This window comes from Halichoerus grypus, chromosome 2 (assembly GCF_964656455.1).
Source record: "Halichoerus grypus chromosome 2, mHalGry1.hap1.1, whole genome shotgun sequence".
Taxonomy (NCBI): domain Eukaryota; kingdom Metazoa; phylum Chordata; class Mammalia; order Carnivora; family Phocidae; genus Halichoerus; species Halichoerus grypus.
The window spans coordinates 167,940,203-167,958,028 of NC_135713.1; the positions used below are offsets into that span (position 1 = coordinate 167,940,203).

Genomic DNA, 17,826 nt, shown 5'->3' on the forward strand with positions numbered 1-17,826 from the left:
AGCAGCGATCCATATTCAGAAACATGGGGGAGAGCCTGCCTTCAGGGCTTATATCCGAGGTAGCAACAGCCAGAAGGAAGAGTGGGTGTTTAAGGTAGAGAAGGCTGTTAGTGGGACAGCCTTCTTTTTCATCCGGGTGGGGTCGGGTCAGGCCAGGGGCACCCAGCCGGTCTCGCCCGTAGTTTCCCTATAAACAGACCCCAGCCCCGCACGCGGCCGGCAGAGGGCGCTCGACGAACAGCCGACTGGCGGGGGCGGGGCCGCGCCAGTCCCGGGGCGCAGGCGCACTCGTGGCTGCCGCGTCCGCCGCGTCCGGGGTTGACGTTCCCCAGTGGAGGCGGGTGAGCGGCGCGGCACCGGCGGAGGGCGGGCGCGCGGGGAACGGAGCCGCCCGGGGCGGCGGGGCGGGCTCGGGGTGTGAGGCCTCGGCCGTCCTCGGCCTTGCGCGGCGGGTGGAAGACCCAGGGGGGCCCCGTGCCGCCCCCTTCCCTTCCCCGTCGGCTTTCGCGGCCTCGGAGGGCCCGGTGTCCCGGCGACGCGGGGGAGCGGAGCAGGCCCCAGGACGCGGGGAGGGCCGCGGGGAGCCAGGGGACTCCAGACGCCTCTGCGAAGTGCCCACTGTCTGGCACACACCTCCGCGCTCAGCCTCGGCTGGGCCATTTATAAAAGCAGACGGGGCCCCTCCACCGTCCATCTGCCCCGAGCGCCGCTTGCCTGGGGTAACCTTCACGTTTTGATTGATGCTTCTGCATAACACAGCAAGTCGCGCTGAGTTCGAAACCCCTTAGTCCCCAGGACTGTTTTATTTTTTTATATAGCTTACAATTCACGCATTTAAAGTGCACCGTCGAATGTCTTTTAGTATATTCAGAGTTGTGCATCCATACTCATAATCAATTTTAGAACATATTCATTGTCCCCAAAAGAAGCTTCTCCTTTAGCTGTCACTCTCAATCTCCCCGCCCTGGGCAACCCCTAATCTACTTGCTGTCTCTATGGATTTGCCCATTCTGCGCATTTCCTATAAATGGAATCATACAATATTTAGTCTTTTGTGACTGGCTTCTTTCACTTAGAGTAATGTTTTCAAGGTTTACCCATTTTGTACCCTGTATCAGTACTTCATTTCTTTTTATTACAAAATAATATTCCATTGTATAAATGTACCATGTTTTATTTATCCATTCATCAGCTGATGGACCTTAGGACTAATCTTAACCCTTCACCTCTTTCCAAGGCCCTTCTGGATCTGACCCAGCCTTCCTGGCCAGCATCCTGTTTGCTCCCCCTCTGGGCTCCTGTGGGATTGGCAGTCCCTTCCTCCCTTAGGCCTTCATGCAAGCTGCCTCTGCCTTCACCGCCCCTTCACCAAATCCTACTCCTCCTTCAGACCTCAGATTTAATGTCCTTTTCTCAAGAAACCTCTGACCTTTGACTGGGTGAGGGGCCCCATGAGCCAGTCTCTCAGGGACCTGAATTCCGCTTTGTAGCAATTAGTTATAACTGAATAATTAGTTTTAATTTTACGTTAATATGTAAGATACACGCGATCGGGGGCTTCTGTTTGTTTCTGTAACCCCAGTACCTGGCACCTTGTTGGTGCTCAGTGACTATTTCAATACCTGGGCACACATGCCTACCATGTATCAGGCACTGCTATACTATACTAGGGACACAGCCATGAACAAAATAAACTCTCTGCTGTGTGGAGTTTACATTCCAGTGGGGGAATACAAACAAATGTATGTCAGGTGGTGAAGAGTGCCATGAAGAAGGATGGAAGGGACTGCAGAGTGGTCAGGGAAGTCCTCTTAATGAGACCTGGATTCCTCTGGGGCAGAGCAATGTGGATTTCTTGAAGAGTAGTTGGGTAATGGAGGGAGGGAGAGCATGAGAGAAGGATAAATCCAGAGCTTTCAACTCGGGTCCTTTTGAGATGAGCCCTGCGTATGTGTAGAAAGAGCTTGTGGGGAGGGTAGAGACCTGGATCCAAAGCCTAGCTACGCTCTCACCTAGTTCTGTGTGACCTGGAGCCTCAGTTCTCATCCTCTGTAAAATGGGAGTAATAGGGTTGTAGATGAAGTAGCCCCTGTGAAGTACCCAGCCCCGTGGCTGACACCTGGCAGATGTATAATGGTTCCCTTCTTTCGCCCTCAGACCACAGTGGTGTGTTGTGGCCTGTGTGTGGGAGGCCATTGGCACAAAGCAGTCTAACGTCACAATGACTCAATTCACGATGCTTGTTGCTCTGCTCTGAGACCAGCATGTTAGCCTTTTGTCTGATTTTTCCAGATTGCTTTGACTGGGCTAGCTCACCAGGTTCACTTGCAACTGGTAAACTGGCTCAGGGTGGTTGAGCTGACATAGGGGATGTTCAGAGTAGCTCCTTGGGCCTCTGAGAGAGACAGCAGGTGTGGGAGAAAGAGCTGAGGACCCAGAGCCAGGGATTCAGGGTTTGAGACCTGGCGCTGCCACCTGCTGGCTTTGTGATTCCAGGACAGCCACTGTCCTGGCTTTAGTGTCCTCTCTCGTAAATGGAGGTCAATCAACACACAGTTATAGAAAGGATTACAGTGTGAGACCTTATTAGAGGAGTATGGGCAGCATGGGGTGTGAGCCTTGAGGAGGTGACGTGGGAGCTAAATCTAAGGATCAAGAGGAATTCTTGAGGCAGGCGAAGAATCCAGCGTAGGGGGAAGAGAGGCGTTGAAGAGCACAGCGCGTTTCAGAGACACGATTAACAATAGTTCCCAAGTGCCTTGTATGTGCCGGGCACCGTGTTAAGTGGATTAGGAGCATTATTTAATCCTCACAACGATTCTGTGCAGGAGATACTATTAGTTGCCCCATTGACAGATGTGCAGCTGACTCTGAGGTGGAAATTGGGAAACTCGCCCACGTCCCACAGCCGGCCAATGATGGAGCCAGGATTTGAACGTAGACTGCCTGATCCCAAAGTCCATGAACTTAGCCTCTAAGTTCAGTATGTGGCTAGAATGCAGGGAGTGTAGACAGCAGGAGATGAGTTTAACGAGAGAAGTTGGAAGCAGATTTGAGAGGGATAAAGAACACTCCACAGAGGTTCTGGAGAAGGGGGAGTGACATGGTGTGTTTTTTAGGAAGTATCCTTGGGTCGGACTGGAGAGAGCCATATTTGGATAGTCCGAGCAAGGCATTGTTACAAAGCTGGGGGCCCAGGTACTGCCCAGGTGCATGGGGGGGGGGGGGACTGAGGACAGGGAGGGTGAGGGGAATGGGGAGTCTGGGTCTTGAGAGCCTTGATCATGAAGGAAAGGGACTGAAGGAGCATGGACTGCTGCCCCGCTTCTAGCTTGGGAGAACGTGCGTGTGCAAGCTGGAGCCCCGGAGCTGGGGGAGCAGAACGACTCTGCTTCTATATTGCGACTTTCCCCATCCAGAGAAATAATTGCATATTTAAACAATGGCCTGCACAGGCTTAATTTAGCCTTGTATCAGTGTTTAATAGGGCATAATTTCTGGTCATGTTCTCTAGTTCCATTCTTTCTTTCTTTTTTTAAATATATGACTTTTTCCCACTTATTTTTAGGTGCCCTATGTCAGGGCACAGGGTAGGGAAAGAGCCAAGGGGGTTAAATGGGGCTGTAGGCCTATTTCTCAGCATCTGTACCAGTGATATCACTTGGCTCCCAGGAAATTCCCTTTGTGGCTTTATTCTCACTCTTTTCCTTTATTCTGTTATATTCCCCTTTGGGTTTTCTAAGAGCTTTTTTAGTATTTCCTTAGCTGCCTCCTTTTCTTTGTGTAATTGACATCAGCCTTGTGACTTTTTTTTTTTTTTTCATCTTTATGCAGCGGGAAGCTATAGATGATGTCCTTGGGTTTCAGAAAAGCATGGAGAAAAGTTTTATGGAGAAGGTTGAAAAATAAGTACGGGATAATAGCACAGTCAAGTGCTTTCATGAATGCGGACCTGGTCCTGAATGAGCCCCAGGAGAGTTCTCTGTGGGGTCCTTAGCCCTGATCCAGGCAGCATTCTGTGGATGGCTTGGATACGGACATAGCAGGTAGTATTAGAAGCAGGTAGGGGCAGCAGTCCTCGGTTTGGTTCCTGGCCTTACCATCTAATAGTTGGGTGGTCTCTGGCAAGTTTCTTACCCTCTCAGAGCCCCAGTTTTGTCATCTATAAAATGGGCTAATGATACGTACCCCGTAAGATTGTTGTGAGGGTACATGAAGTAACACATGTGAAGCTTGCAACACCTTCCTGGCACATACTGATCACTCCCTGAATGGTAGGTCGTGAGACATGGCATCAGCCGTGCAGAAAGCTTGAGGTAGGACAGCTCGGTAACATGTCAGGCCATCCATATTTGGTCCTAGGGCCGAGCCCAGAGCCACACATGTGCTAGATGCTGTGAATGGCTTTGGATGGGTGACTGACACAGCTCGCTGGGGTTAATGTCTCTCTCTTTGGACCCCCTTTGTGCCCCGGATGGGATTGTTTCTGTGCTTTTGTTGTGCTGAATTGAGCGGAGTTGGATAACAGACAGGGCCAGGTACCCCAGAGATTGTGGCAGATGGTGACTCTGGACTAAACTAATCAAATTCAAGATGAGAAACAGATTTAAGAAGAGTTCATGGAAAAAAGTTTCCTCTGAGCTGAATGCCAGGGTCACGTGGGGGCCCAAGCAGAGAATGCAGTCTGAGCGGCCTTCCTTGAACTGCCTGGTAAAGGAGGGGACATTGCCACCTGAGCTCTAGGACCCACGGAGCTGGTCAGGACCCAGGAACACTGTGGCTTTCCCACTGGACAAAAATCTAAGAGTGAAACCATAATAAGGGTGTGTGTGTGTCCCGAGGAGCGTGAGTGGGACGGGGAGGTCTAGGAGAGGATAGCACCTTCAGGGTGGGGATCTTGGAAGAGAATGACTGCGGGGCTGGGGTCCCTGGCTAAACAATGACAGACTGGCCTTGGGGGTCGGGTAGGGAGACTTGAGCCCCAGAGGGCAGAGCTCAGATCCATGAGCGAAGTTTACAGGGCAGATTTTAGCTCAGAAGCAAAGGCAATCTGTGACAGCTCTGGCTCAATGAAGTGGAGAGCTCAGACTTGGGAGGTCGTGAGCTCCCCGCCACGTGGGAGCATGTTAAGGAAGAAAAGCTTAAGGACTCCCTACCAGGGATGTGGAGAAGAGATTTCTTCTATCCTGGATGGGAAAAGGTCGCCTTCGGCGCTCTGGTTTTGAAAGACTCCCTACTTTGGATGGCTTTTCTGCTCATTCAGTTAACACCTCTGACTGAGCACCTACCATGAGTCAAGCCATGCCACCTTAGGTATTTTTATAACTTTCTAATTCATCAGAGGCTACGGCATGAATAACCAGAGCTCAGTTCTGATTTGGGAAAAAGCTAAATAAATTTCACCTGCTCTTTAGTTTGATTTCAAAGAAAAAAAGATATATATTTTTTCTCTCTGATGTCGGCAGAGGTCACTAAATCAGTGCAATCCACAACCTCTCCCAGTGTCGGTTTACACGAGCAGCTCCCTTCGGCAGCCCATTTTTGTCTCAGAAGCATCGAAAAGTATCATAACATATTGTTTTCCCTTTTGCTGCTTTTCCAGGGCCAGAGAAGGGCCTCCTATTGAGTGAGCTGCCGCCATGAGCCAGTCAGTCATGCGTGCTGCCTTAATCAGTCCTCACCTCAGTCTTGCCATGATCTGGGGCCCGTGCACTTTCACTGTTCCACTCAGTCTTCAGGGTGCGGGAGAGTTGACTGGAAGGTGTTGGAGAGAGGAAGGGTTCAATTTGACACCCTTCTTTTGAGGGACCACTGCGTGCCAGGCGCTGTGTGCCTACCAAAGCCGCAGAGGAGGCTGAGCTGGGAAGAGGTTGGAGGGAATGGGGAATTTGGTTGCAAATGGGATAGAGATTGGCAGTTGACTGGGGAAAGCCTTGACACCCCCCCACCCCCCGCCCATACACACACACATAGACACACCTACCACCACCACCATATGCACACATGCTGATGAGCTTAGAGTTTGTTCTATGTGTGCCCTTAAAGGATATCAAGCAAGGGACTCAAAGATGAGATTTTTGTTTTTCGTTGCTCATTCTGGCTGAGCCTAGGGAGGGACTGAAGAAGAGACATGTCAGAAGGGTGTTGAATTAATCCAGGAGAGAGGCTCTGAGAGGCTAACAGAGACAAGGAAAAGGAGGGACCCCTTTCCTTAAAGAACTCAGGGAGGTTGGAGCACTGGAGTTAGAGTCCACATCCCAGCACCGCCACTCCCTGGCTGTGTATTCATGATCAGCCTCAGTTTCCACATCTGCAAAATGGGATGATAATGGTTTTTGTCAGAGGATTGTCGTAAAAATGTCTAGCACCACGCTTAGCACATCAGTCAGCTCTCGGGCAAGGATGAATTTCATGGAGGAGGGGATTTGAACATATTCTTGCCCGATGGCCTCTCCAGACGGAGTGAGGCAGGAGGCATCGGTTGCCTGGAGGGAGTTCCTTCAGGTGAGGTGGAGGGAAGCTGAGGGGACCGGAAGGGCTTGGCATAGATGGGCAGGAAAGGGAGGCTGTTGCTGCTGAAGGTGATGGGCAGGACTGCTCAGGGCCTGGAAGAATCTGAGGTTCATCAGCCAGCAAGCATTGATGGAGGAGTGTGCTCGGTACCAGGCTGTACCATGCCGGCACTGAGAGGACAGAGATGGGGGAATCGGACACAGTCCCTGCCCTCATGGGAGTTCCGTCCTGTCGGGGAGGATGGAGAGGCAAACACTTGGGGCCGGGGCGATTCCCGCTGATCTAAGCAGGCACAGCAAGCTGTGGGCAGACAGATCAGGGAGAGAGTCTAGTTCGGTGTGGGGAGTAAGAGGGGACAGGAGGACTTAAGCAAGAAGAAATTTCCTGGAAGGGTGTTAGGGACTCACAGGTTCAAGGGAGAAGGCTGGAGGACTGGGCAGGAATCTAGACATTTCTGGCAGGCCAGGAGGCAAGAGCTACAAGGACAGTTCAGAGCAGGAAGAGGCTGATGAGGACACACCATTGCTGGGGTGTGTGAACTCATTTTCAGGCTCTTTGTAACCCTGCTCGAGAGCCCATTTCCAAAGGTGGGGAGTACTCAGTTGGCCTCGCCGGGGTCTGATGTTCTCGTTGTGGCCGGGAGAGATGGAGCCACGGACGACAGTCTTAGCAGGCCAGGCTCAATGGGAAGAAGTCATCCCTTAGAAAGAAATTGGGGAGGGGGGTGCCGTTAGGAAGAGTAGCACCCATCTGGATTCTGGAGCTGGACTTCCCAGGTGGAGATCCTGGCTTCTGCACTCATAGCTATGTGAACTTGGACAAATTTTTTGCCTTCTTTTTGCCTCTGTTTCTTTATCTGTAAAAGGAGAGCATAATGGTACCTTCTTGTAGAGTTACTGTGAAGATTAAAATAAATTCATGTGCATCGTTTAGAATAGTGTCTCTCACATGATACATACTCAGTAAGGCTGCTGTAGTAATCATTGTAAGTGCTTATTAGTTGTTATTACTACTAAAGGAACTACTGGGGTGTGCCAGCGTGCCTGGCAGGTGGAGGCATGATTAGGTCTGAATCTGAAGGGGGGAGGGGTAAGAAGGCTTCAGGAGTTGGTGCCAGCCTCACGAGTTTAAGACTTTATCCCCCAGGTAATGGGAAAGTGGTGGAAGGGTTTTTCGAAAACAACTTTTTGTTACAAAAAATTTCAAAATATAGAGAAGTTGAAATAGCAGCACAATGTCCACCCTTATTCCTGCCATCTAAACACAATCTGAACATTTCACCACATCTGCTTTATCTTTCTCACCCTATCTTTTCTCTTTTTGTGTTGCCTTTTGTGGAACCATGTGAAAGTAAGTTGCAGACATGATGACACATCACCTCTAAACACTTCCTTCCACTTGCATCTCCCAAGAATGAGGACATTCTCCCACACAACACATTGTTGTTCTACCTAAGAAAATTAATAATTGATAATAATTCACAATATCCTGTCACATCCAGCTGTGGGAAGATTTTAAGTGGGGCGTTAGACAAGGCATTGTGGCTGCCATGTGGAGGCTGGCTGGAAGGGGGCCGAGGGCAGGTAAATATCCCCCCAGTAATGCAGGTAACAGATGCTGAAGCCCGACCTAGAGTGATGTGGGGACACGAGGGCTGTTTGAGGTACCTACAGGTCTCCCATTGAACATGGTGGCAGGGATGGTGGGTCAGTGAAGTCTTCCAGGAGGAGGTGCCAGACCTAACAGCTGAGTGTTGTAGGATCAGGAGACCTGCAGGAAGCAGATTGTGGGCAAGAGTGGGAGGATTCATTTGATACATGAATCTTAAACATCTACTGTCATGATTCCGTTTATATGTCAACTTGACTGGGCCATGGGTTGCCCAGAGATTTGGCTAAACATTTTTCTGGGTGTGTCTGTGAGGGTGTTTTGGGATGAGATTAACATTTATTTTATTTTTTTTAAAGGGGGAGAGAGAGAGTTGGGGGGGGCCGACGAGGGAGAGGGAGTCTTTTAAGCAGACTCAGCACTGAGCGCAGAGTCCAACCCAGGGCTGACCTGAGATCATGACCTGAGCCAAAACCAAGAGTCCGATGCTTAACCGACTGTGCCACCCAGGCGCCCCTGGATGAGATTAACATTTAAATCGGGAGACTGAGTGAAGCAGATTGCCCTCCTTAATATGGGTGGGCCTCATCCAAGCACTTGAAGTCCTGAATAGAACAGACTGACCCTCCCCCCGAGTGAGAGAGGATTCTCCTGGCTGATGGCCTTCAGCCTGGGACATTGGCTCTTCCTGGTTTGACGTTGACTCAAACTGGGACATCTGCTCTGTGAGATTTCAAACTTGCCAGCCTCAATAATTACATGAGCCAATTCCTTATAAATAATGTACACATATGAATATAACATATATATATATATTCTCTGTATATTCTATTGGTTCTGTGTCTCTGGGGAACCCTAATGCATCTACTATATGCTAAGCATTCTGTCATGGTGCAGAGACCATGACATGAGAACATGACACAGGCTTTCATGGAGTGCGCCACTCAGAGCTGTTTGCCTGGACTCTGTGGTGAGTGGTGGGAGATGGGATGAAGGGTGGGCAGGGGCCTTGGAGGAAGGAGTATGGATTTTGTTCCATAGGCCAGTGCTTTCCAAACGTCAGTACCACTTCCATGATTTTTGTCATATTCACATCTCAACTGCATTCTTCTTTGATACATTTAAAAATACCAGTTTTACGCCCATTCCTTTTTAAAACTGTTTAAGCCACAATACCTATAAAATTACGGGATTTTTTTTCTTTACACATGAAAATAAATATTAAATCATGACAATAGAAAGATGTTGGCCCATATACTGCTTCAAATAATTTCACAGTTTTCCTACATTTGGGGAAGTTGTCATGAGTGACAGGGTAGGGGTGGGATATCAGATCTGGAGTTTTAGGCAGGAACATGCCATGCTGAGATTAGGTTTTGGAAAGATTCACTGGTTGTTGAGTGGTAAATAGGTTGGAAGATAGGGAGACGTGCTCGGAATTCTGGCCGTTGTCCAGGGGAGCTCTGATAAGAGCCTGAAGCAAAGCTGTGCAGTGGGAATAGAGAGGAGGGGACAGATGTGAGGGGGCATTCAGAGGTCGAATTTGATAGGATTTAGAGACAGTGGCATGGGATTGAGGCAGGAAGAGGAGTCTAGGTTGGCTCAGTGATGGTTTTGGTTTGGTTGCCTGAGAAGACAGAGGTGCGTTCACAGAGGCAGGGAGCCCAGGAGAGGCTAAGGTCAAGTGCAAAGAGCAGGATATGCCAAGCAATGGTTAGAGGCTGCAGAATTTGACTACAGTTTTAGCAATGATGCTGTGAAGTTCATTGCCCCTTAATAGCAAACCCACACTTTAAATTAAATTAAAACATTTTTAGTTTAACTCTTCTGAGTGGACCCACACATATATTTTCTGCTACTTATTACTGAGAATGACTAAGTATTATAATTGAGCTGAAAATAATCTCCCGCCCATACTTGCTGGGTTGGTTTCTAAGTATTGCTTGGGTTTTTATCTACTGAAACAAAGTTGTGCTCTTTCCAAATGTTAATTTTGAAGACTGCAGATGGTAACCATCTGTTACACGACTAGCATTTTACAATATTTGATTAGCACTTTATATAGTTTGGGGAAGCCTGCCAGTGGAGTCTGCCCATCAGGTGGGGACTTCGGTGGTATGTCCTCTGTGGTGGCCTTTGAAGGTCTTTGCCCCCATTGTATGGGGTTCCCCTGTTTTTTGGGGGGCTTTAGCACAGCCAGTCAGACTGGCAGGTTGATGATTCGTGGCAGGAGAACCATACGGGCCTTGCCGTGTTTGCACTCTTAGAGCTGGAACCATCAGACCTCATCGTGGAAGCAGAATTTGGGAGGTCAAGATCTGTCCATCAGTTAAGACTCTTTGGGTTGCAAGTGACAAAACAAACCCAAGCCCCTTTTCTTTGGCAAAGGGCATTAATTGAGTCAGGTCATTAAAAAGTCTAGAGGTAGGACTGCCTTCAGGTGGATGGTTGTAGGATTCAAACGAATTCTTCAGACTTGGTTCCTCTCACACTCTCAGCTCTGCCTGCTGCTGTGTGGCTTCAGTCTCAGGCTTCCAGAGGAAGCAAGATGGCGCCCCCGAGAGAGGAGCAAATCCCAACAGCAAGTGTAGAGGGAAAGAACGGAGGCCTTCCCGGTCACCCCTGCAGAGGTGGTAGGATGTGTTCTGATTGGGCCAGCTTCCATCACGTGCCCATCTGTGGCCCAATCCCTGCGACCACGTGGATGCAGGGCTCTGATTGGTCAGACCTGGAGTGGAGCCCCACCCTGAGCTGTGGGCGGAGGCCTGGGGAGAGGTGGATCGCCAGTCACACATCCAGCGCTGTTAGCGGAAGGGGGGAGGGTTGGGGGGCAGACCGCCACCTGCCCGCCCTGGTGTCATGGCCGGAGCCCAGAGTACCAGGAGGCATTGGCAAACTTAGCCGTGGAGACAGGCAGTTATTGTTGCCAGGAAGATAATATGCTGGAAATGGAATGAAGGAGCCTCTGAAATGGGCTACTTAATGAATTTCCTTTCTTAGTTTAAGAACCTCTGATAGATTTAGTATTCTGGGTCTCTTTTTTTTGAGGGGGAGGGAGTTGTCTTTCTTCTTTTTATGTTACTTTAAAACTAAGGCCAATCACTTAATCTTGGTCTTTTAGCTCCTTCGTTTGGAACATTGTGAGCTTCTCTGTCAGAGAGGGGAGATCTGTACAGAGCAGATAACAGATTCCATTCAGTCCAGTTCAACAAACAGGGCACAAAGCCGCGGGGCCTGGGCCAGCCTCCACAGGCCTGGCAGCAGATGAATCCTCAGCAGTGTGGGAAGCGCTGTAACAGCTCCAAAACAGGGCACTGCAGCCCCTCAGGGCAGGACAGTCAGGAAGGGCTTCCCAGAGGAAGTGACACGGAGCTGGACCTGGAGGGATGACCATGAGTTCCTCCCATGGCAGAGAAGAGGAGGGGAGCTTGGTGCTGAAGGGGCTGCTTGTGCCAAGGGACCAAGAGGTGAGGTACTTGCTGGTTTGGGGGATGAGCCTAGGCCACTGGTTCCAGAGTGCATTCTGGCGTCAGCCTGGAGGAGACTGGAGAGTGACGGGCTGAAGGTGGGGGCAGACAGCAGGCAAGATGCTGTGGTAGAGGTCCAGGCATGAGCCTGTGGGGCATCTGGTTAAAATGTATTCTGTTCTCTAGCAGGTCTGGGGCGAGAGAGTCTGTTTCTAACCAGCTCTCAGGTGACGTCGGTGCTGCTGGTCCAAGACGATACTTTGAGTGGCGAGGCTCAGACCTCTGGCCATTCTCCCCTCTGTTGCCTGTAGTCAGCTGGTTTCTCAGTCTTGCAGTGCAGGGTCTTCCTGCTTATCTCCCCTACTCTGCCTGTCTGTGACACCTCCTCACCGCAAGGATGAGGCTGTGCGATCTCACCTTTGGTCCCGGCGGGCCTGCCCTGGGCTGAGACTTCTGCAGGACAGAATGCTCCGCCCGAGCTCAGGGTCTGGGTTCTGTGCAGTGTGGCACAAAGGGAACCCAGCCTCCACAGTGTATCACACCTGCTCACAGAGCCGTGGGACGTGGGCCTCGGGGCCAAGGCTTGGCTTGATGCCTTAGAAGTCATGCTCTGTGTTTTCCAGGGACAGAGTGTCTCGCAGATGGCCCCGCTCCCAGGGGCAGAGCTTGTGCAGAGGCCACTGCAGCTCTACCGATACCTGATGCGCTGTTGCCGGCAGCTGCCCGCCAAGGGCATCCAGGAGCATTACAAACATGCTGTCAGGCAGGTGGGAGCAGCGGTACTGGGCTCGGGATGGGGGGTTCCCATGATAGAGGGCTTGTCTCAGGGCTGGGGGCAGGGGACAGGGATGATCTTTCGGGTGGTGGTGGAGGGGAGGGGCGGCAGTCTGGTAAGAGCCACCAAAAACCACAGCCCAGCTCCTCTCTCTGATTTCTGCTCGGAAAACAGAAGATGTATCATCCAGCACATCAGCTCATGCCAGGGCTCAAATAAGGCAGCTAAATGGATAATTAAAATAGAGTATGGGCCATAACATCATTTTGACTGGCATTAATGCACAGCCTGGATTTACTCATGAGAAAACATCAGGAAAATCCAGACAGAGGGACCATCTCCCACACCGCTGGCCTCGGCTCATCCAACATGGCAGTGTCAGGAAGCACAGAGAAAGGCAGACCTGCTCTGCTTTCAAGAGGACTAAAGAGAGGTGACCATGAAATGTAATGAGTGGATTGGATTCTGGACCAGAAAAAACAATGATTAAAAAGGACGTTATTGGAGACCTTCATGAATTGGAATATGGGCTGTAGATGAGATGATAGTATTATATTAATGTTGAATTTCCTGAATTTGACTATTGTCGTTATGTAATCTCCTCATTAAAACACACTGAAGCATTTAGGGGTCAAGGGTAACTTCTAATTGCTCCCAGAAAATTGAGTACAAACCCATATAAAGAGAGAATGATAAAGCAAATGTGAGATGTTCATCATTGGTGATTCTGGTAGGGAACTTGTTTATATTCTTGCAGCTTTTCTGTAGGTTAGAAATTATTTCCAAAAAAAAAAAAAAAAAATGAATACAAATGTAACGTGGAAAGTAAAAAAATAAATAAATAAAGGTAGCAACAGACAGGCTGTGAAAACATGGAGGAGGGAGCAGCTAGCTTCCTGAGGGCATCAGGGAGGACTTCCCAGAGTGAGCATTTGAGGTGCTCCTGAAGACAAATAGGAGGACCTATGGGGTCAAGAGTGACTGGGCAGGGGAGGTACCAGGTACCCTTCTGGAGGGCCCTGAGTGCCACACCAGTGAACCCAAATCTCGTTCCTTCTCAAGGGTGAACATCTGGTCAAAGGCAAGGAGCAGCCCCACGTTGCTCTGCACCGGGCCTGGCTGGAGTCTCAAGTCACCCCCTCCACGGCCCCCACTCTGCTTGGGCTTCCAGCATGTGCCCGGAGAGGCCGTGTTCCTTCCTATTGTGCAGCCTGGTGCAAGCAGCTCCCTGGGGGGAGCAAATGGAACCGAGAGGTGCAAGTTTCCTTGGGCCCCTGCTGCCTGATAACCTTTGGGCCCAGCCTGATTTGGGGTAACTTGGGGGCCAGTCTTCCATCTTGTAGCTGCTCTGCTGGCAGGAGGACCGGCTGTGTAGTTAGAATGGACCGGGATTTGAATGCTGGCGCCATGCACAGTCCCAGTTAGGGCGTCCGGGCCTCTGTTTCCTCATCTGTAGGTGGGATCATCCTAACTCTCTCTGGAGGGCTAAGAGCCATGCTGAGTGCAAAGTGGCCGCAGTGTGTCTGGCCTGTGCCTGGTGCTCTGAAGATGCTGGTCCTGCGAATTTTGCCTTGTCATCTTTCTTTTATGCTTAAACTTCCAGAGTTTCCGGGTTCATTCAGATGAAGACAATCCTGAGAGAATCCAGCAGATTATTAAAAGAGCCATTGAAGATGCAGACTGGATCATGAACAAAGTAAGTGCTTGGCTCCCGGCTCCCCCTGCCCGCTGGGGGGTTGACAGCGGTAATCTCCATGGCCAGCAGGGGTCGCCCCTGTCCCACAGTTGAGCCCTATCAGGCCTGCAGAGGCACCCTACAGCCCCAGCTAGCCGCTCCCCTCTTCCAGAAGCCCAGAGGCGGTGGCAGATGCCTTTCTGGTTGCATCTGTTTTCTGCAATGGGTGGGGAGTTCTCAGTCCCTAAAGGCCAACAGTGCTGAATAAGCTAAGACGGGATAGCAGGAAGAAGGAAGAGAAAGGTCTTCTTGGAAGCAATAGTGCCAGGACTAGCAGCAGCCTTGTGATGCCTCAGACGGGAAAACTGTGTTGGGGCGTAGTGAGTTCCCCGTCTCCAGGGGTATTCATACTGAGGCAGGGTTATTGAGGAAACATTCAAGTATTTATTTTGGTAGAGGAAGGGAGGGAGTCAGGAAGACAGACTAACTTGCTGGTCCTTACCCACTGGTGTTAGAACAACCTAGAGAGCTGGGTGGAGCATGCCCCCCCCATCCTTCTAAATCAGAGTCTCCAAATGTGGGGGTCGGGGTTTGTTTTAAAAACTCAGTGATTGGACTAGATGGCCCCCTACGGTCTTCCTCTAGCTGAGATTTTTTTTTTTCTTTGAACCAAGATTCAGCTTAAAGAACAGGATGGGCATGCCCCGCATTCCTTTCTGACATTCCCATATCTGTCTTATGTGCGCCCTCCTAGCCCATCAGCTTCCTTTTCCATTAAGGAAGGAAGGGGGGCCCGGTGCCAGCTAGAGATTTGACTGGTGCCTGCCCCCCTACCTCGGAGGAGCCCCTGCAGGAGGCAGCTAAGGCTCAGAAGAACATGGTTCTCGGGATTTCCTGGGTCTTCCCTCCCCCATTGGCTTCCCTCACCCACTTCTAATGATCTCTCTGCCTTACAGTATAAGAAACAAAACTGAGATGCCGGGGCCTAGAGAACCAAGCTGTCCTGAAAACATTGAGGTTGAGAGACCTCGCTTCTCCTGGAAGTCAGCAGCGGCAGCCGTTTTGGAATATCCATCGGCCTTATTGGCTGAGAGCAGGAAATCAGGGGTAGGAGAAGCTGACGTCTGCTCAGCTGGCTCTTCTTTCCACGTGTATGTCCCAGCATCCTTTATGTTTGCTTTTCTGGCCACTGCCACGGGAGATTTGGGGAGAATATGTTTTGTCACTTTGCTCCGAAGGTGCTGCATGTATTCTGGGTGTTGTCCTTTGAGACCCAGAGTGGGCATCCTCTCGGGCTGTCTAGGGAGGACAGGGCATGGGTTTTCGAACCAGTCAGGTCTGGATTTGAATCTCAGTTCTGCGGCTTTTCAAGGGTGTTGCCTTTGAGCTCAGCCTCCTCCTGTGTGAAGATTAAGTATAAGGAAGTCGAAGAGCTTCAAACGTCCCCCTGAGGAGGCCATCCTCCACCGCGCCTTCCTCCCCTCCCGCAGTGCTCCACATGTCTCTCTGGCACACTCCTCGTCGGGCCCGGGGGATGTGTGGGCCTGCCCTGTCCTGCTTGTTGTCCCTGAACGCTCATGGCCCCACCATGCCCAGCAGTCCCCCAAGCAGCCGCTCCTCCCGGCACTGTCCTTCTATGAAGTCCTGGTCCTCGCCTTCACGGAGTTTCTACTGTCCCTGAAGTGGTGAAATGCACGCTGCGTGGAACAAGGAAGAAGGGCAGAGCAGCTACAGTGGACGCCGAAGTGTGCAGGCCTCTGTGAACCTGCGATCTCTCCTGCTGGCCCTTCCCTGCTTTGCCAATGTCTTGGAAGGAAGAATGGAGGCAGGGCAGCAAGGAGGGAGGTGGGGAGCAAGCATTCCTGTGGGGTATGGTGAGCCTGAAACCCATGGAGAGAGACTGGGTCGCATCCCAATGCCATAGAAGTTGCTCGTAGGGGAACTTACCTGGCCTGTTTCAGCCGTGGTTTCCCCATCTCCAGTGCAGTGATGCCCCCACCTACCTGCCTGCGCTGCAACAAGGAGTACTGAGCTCTAATCATGCCAGGTGCTTCTTGCAGAAGCTGGCTCAGGGAGCTGGCTGCACTGCCGTGGCCAGTCACCACAGTTAGGGAGCCCTGCCTTGCAGACTGGGAGATGGCAGCACAGACAGGTCGAACCCCTTTTCAAGGTCACCAAGCTACTAAGCGAGGTCTGTGTGAATCTACCAAACAGTACAGATTTGGGAGGGAAGGGGGAGCAGCAGAGGGAGGGAAAGCATCCAGGAAGGACTCGGGGGGCTGGCCAGAGCAGGAGGGGCAGCCAAAAGAGGAGGAGCCACACCGGACTTGCGTATCCCCAAGGACTCTCAGCCAGAGGGATAAGCCAGCAGGTTCGTGACCCTGCAATGAATTATAGGACTTAAAGTGACTCAGGGACATCTGTATGGACTGATCAGCAGGTAATGAAGTAAATATATCGATTTCTGAAAGCTCTGGTGTCTTTGAGTGCTGTGCGCATTCATTCCCCAGACACATGCTGTTCCCCACTGTGTGCTGTCGTCCTAGGTATTGGGGACTTAGGGACAGGCCTATACAATAGGGATCGTTCTTCAGGAGGGGATCGTTCTTCAGAGGGGAGGTCTCTCTTTTGTTTAGATTTTTCTTGTTTTCTAATAATGGGGGAGGCTGGTATGTGGTGATTATTTCTTGGCCAAGTATTGGTTATGTAGGTTATCACTGATGCTCAGGGGCTGATATAGAGGGGGGAACACTCACTCTGACAGCATGATGGGCAGGCGTGGGTGGCTCCCACAAGAAGTTTGTCTTGAGGCAGAGAAAGACCTCCCCCCAAGCACAGATTGTCAAGAATTAAGACCCAAACTTCCTCCCAACTTCCTGAAATGAACCTGTCCCTCTGTCCATCTTGTTTCCCTGGGGGATGGGGATTAACATGAGCATCAGGGGCAAAGAAAACCAAACTACCTTTGTTGAATGACAGAGAGAAACTTGGCAGGTTCAATGTGAGGGAATGACCTTGGGTTTTTTGTTGTTGTTGTTTTTTAAGATTTTATTTATTTATTTATTTATTTTTAAGATTTTATTTATTTGAGAGAGAGTGAGTGAGAGAGAGAGAGAGTACAAGCGGGGTGAGGGGCAGAGGGAGAGGAAGAAGCAAGCTCCCCGCTGAGCAGGGAGCCCTATGCAGGGTTCAATCCCAGGGTCCTGGGATCATGACCTGAGCCAAAGGCAGACACTTAACCGACTAAGCCACCCAGGTGCCCCAGCAATGACCTTGTTAACAATGGGATGGGTGACTGTAGTTCAAGGGAAACACCAGAAGTTCAAGAATCATGCCTTAAGAGATTTAAGAGCTATCTCTACCTCCACCTCCTAACTGCTATTGCCTGCTGCCAATACCATGGAGTCACACATCTCTGGAGACAGAGAATCTCTTCCCACCAACATCTGGGGAGGTACCTCATTCTCTTTGAGCTTTGAGCAATGAGTGCACAAGAGGAGCTTCATCAGACTTCTGAAGCTGACTACAATTCATAACCTTGAGATTGGTTGAGCCCATCAGCCCCCATGCTTGTCAATTTCAGCCCCTAACCGAAAGCAGCCATCTCTAATCAGCAGTCTCACATACTCCCATTCCCAAACTGATGTGGGTTTCTTACCCCCATCGCTGGCCTCACTCCCACCCTGTCCATGATGTCCTCTGGCACCCTTGCACCTTCCACGTAGATTCCTTACTCTCCCAGCACTCCAACCTGTTCATTCCATGTGTATTTGCCCAAGCTTCTCCTC

General features: G+C 50.6%; 1 protein-coding gene across 2 annotated transcripts; it reads left to right on the forward strand.

Annotated features, from left to right (window-relative positions):
- The first annotated feature begins 279 nt into the window (after positions 1–279).
- Positions 280–16,508, forward strand: LYRM9 (LYR motif containing 9). 2 transcript variants are annotated; one of them, XM_036122557.2, is made up of 4 exons: positions 280–341; positions 12,212–12,355; positions 13,967–14,059; positions 14,995–16,508. In XM_036122557.2, exons 2-4 carry the CDS (start codon positions 12,230–12,232, stop codon positions 15,010–15,012), a joined length of 237 nt encoding a protein of 78 aa, XP_035978450.1. In that variant the 5' UTR covers positions 280–341; positions 12,212–12,229; the 3' UTR covers positions 15,013–16,508. The 2 variants fall into 2 exon arrangements, with proteins under 2 accessions (XP_035978450.1, XP_035978449.1); XM_036122556.2 differs by lacking the exon at positions 280–341 and adding an exon at positions 10,898–11,588.
- Positions 16,509–17,826: the final 1,318 nt, after the last annotated feature.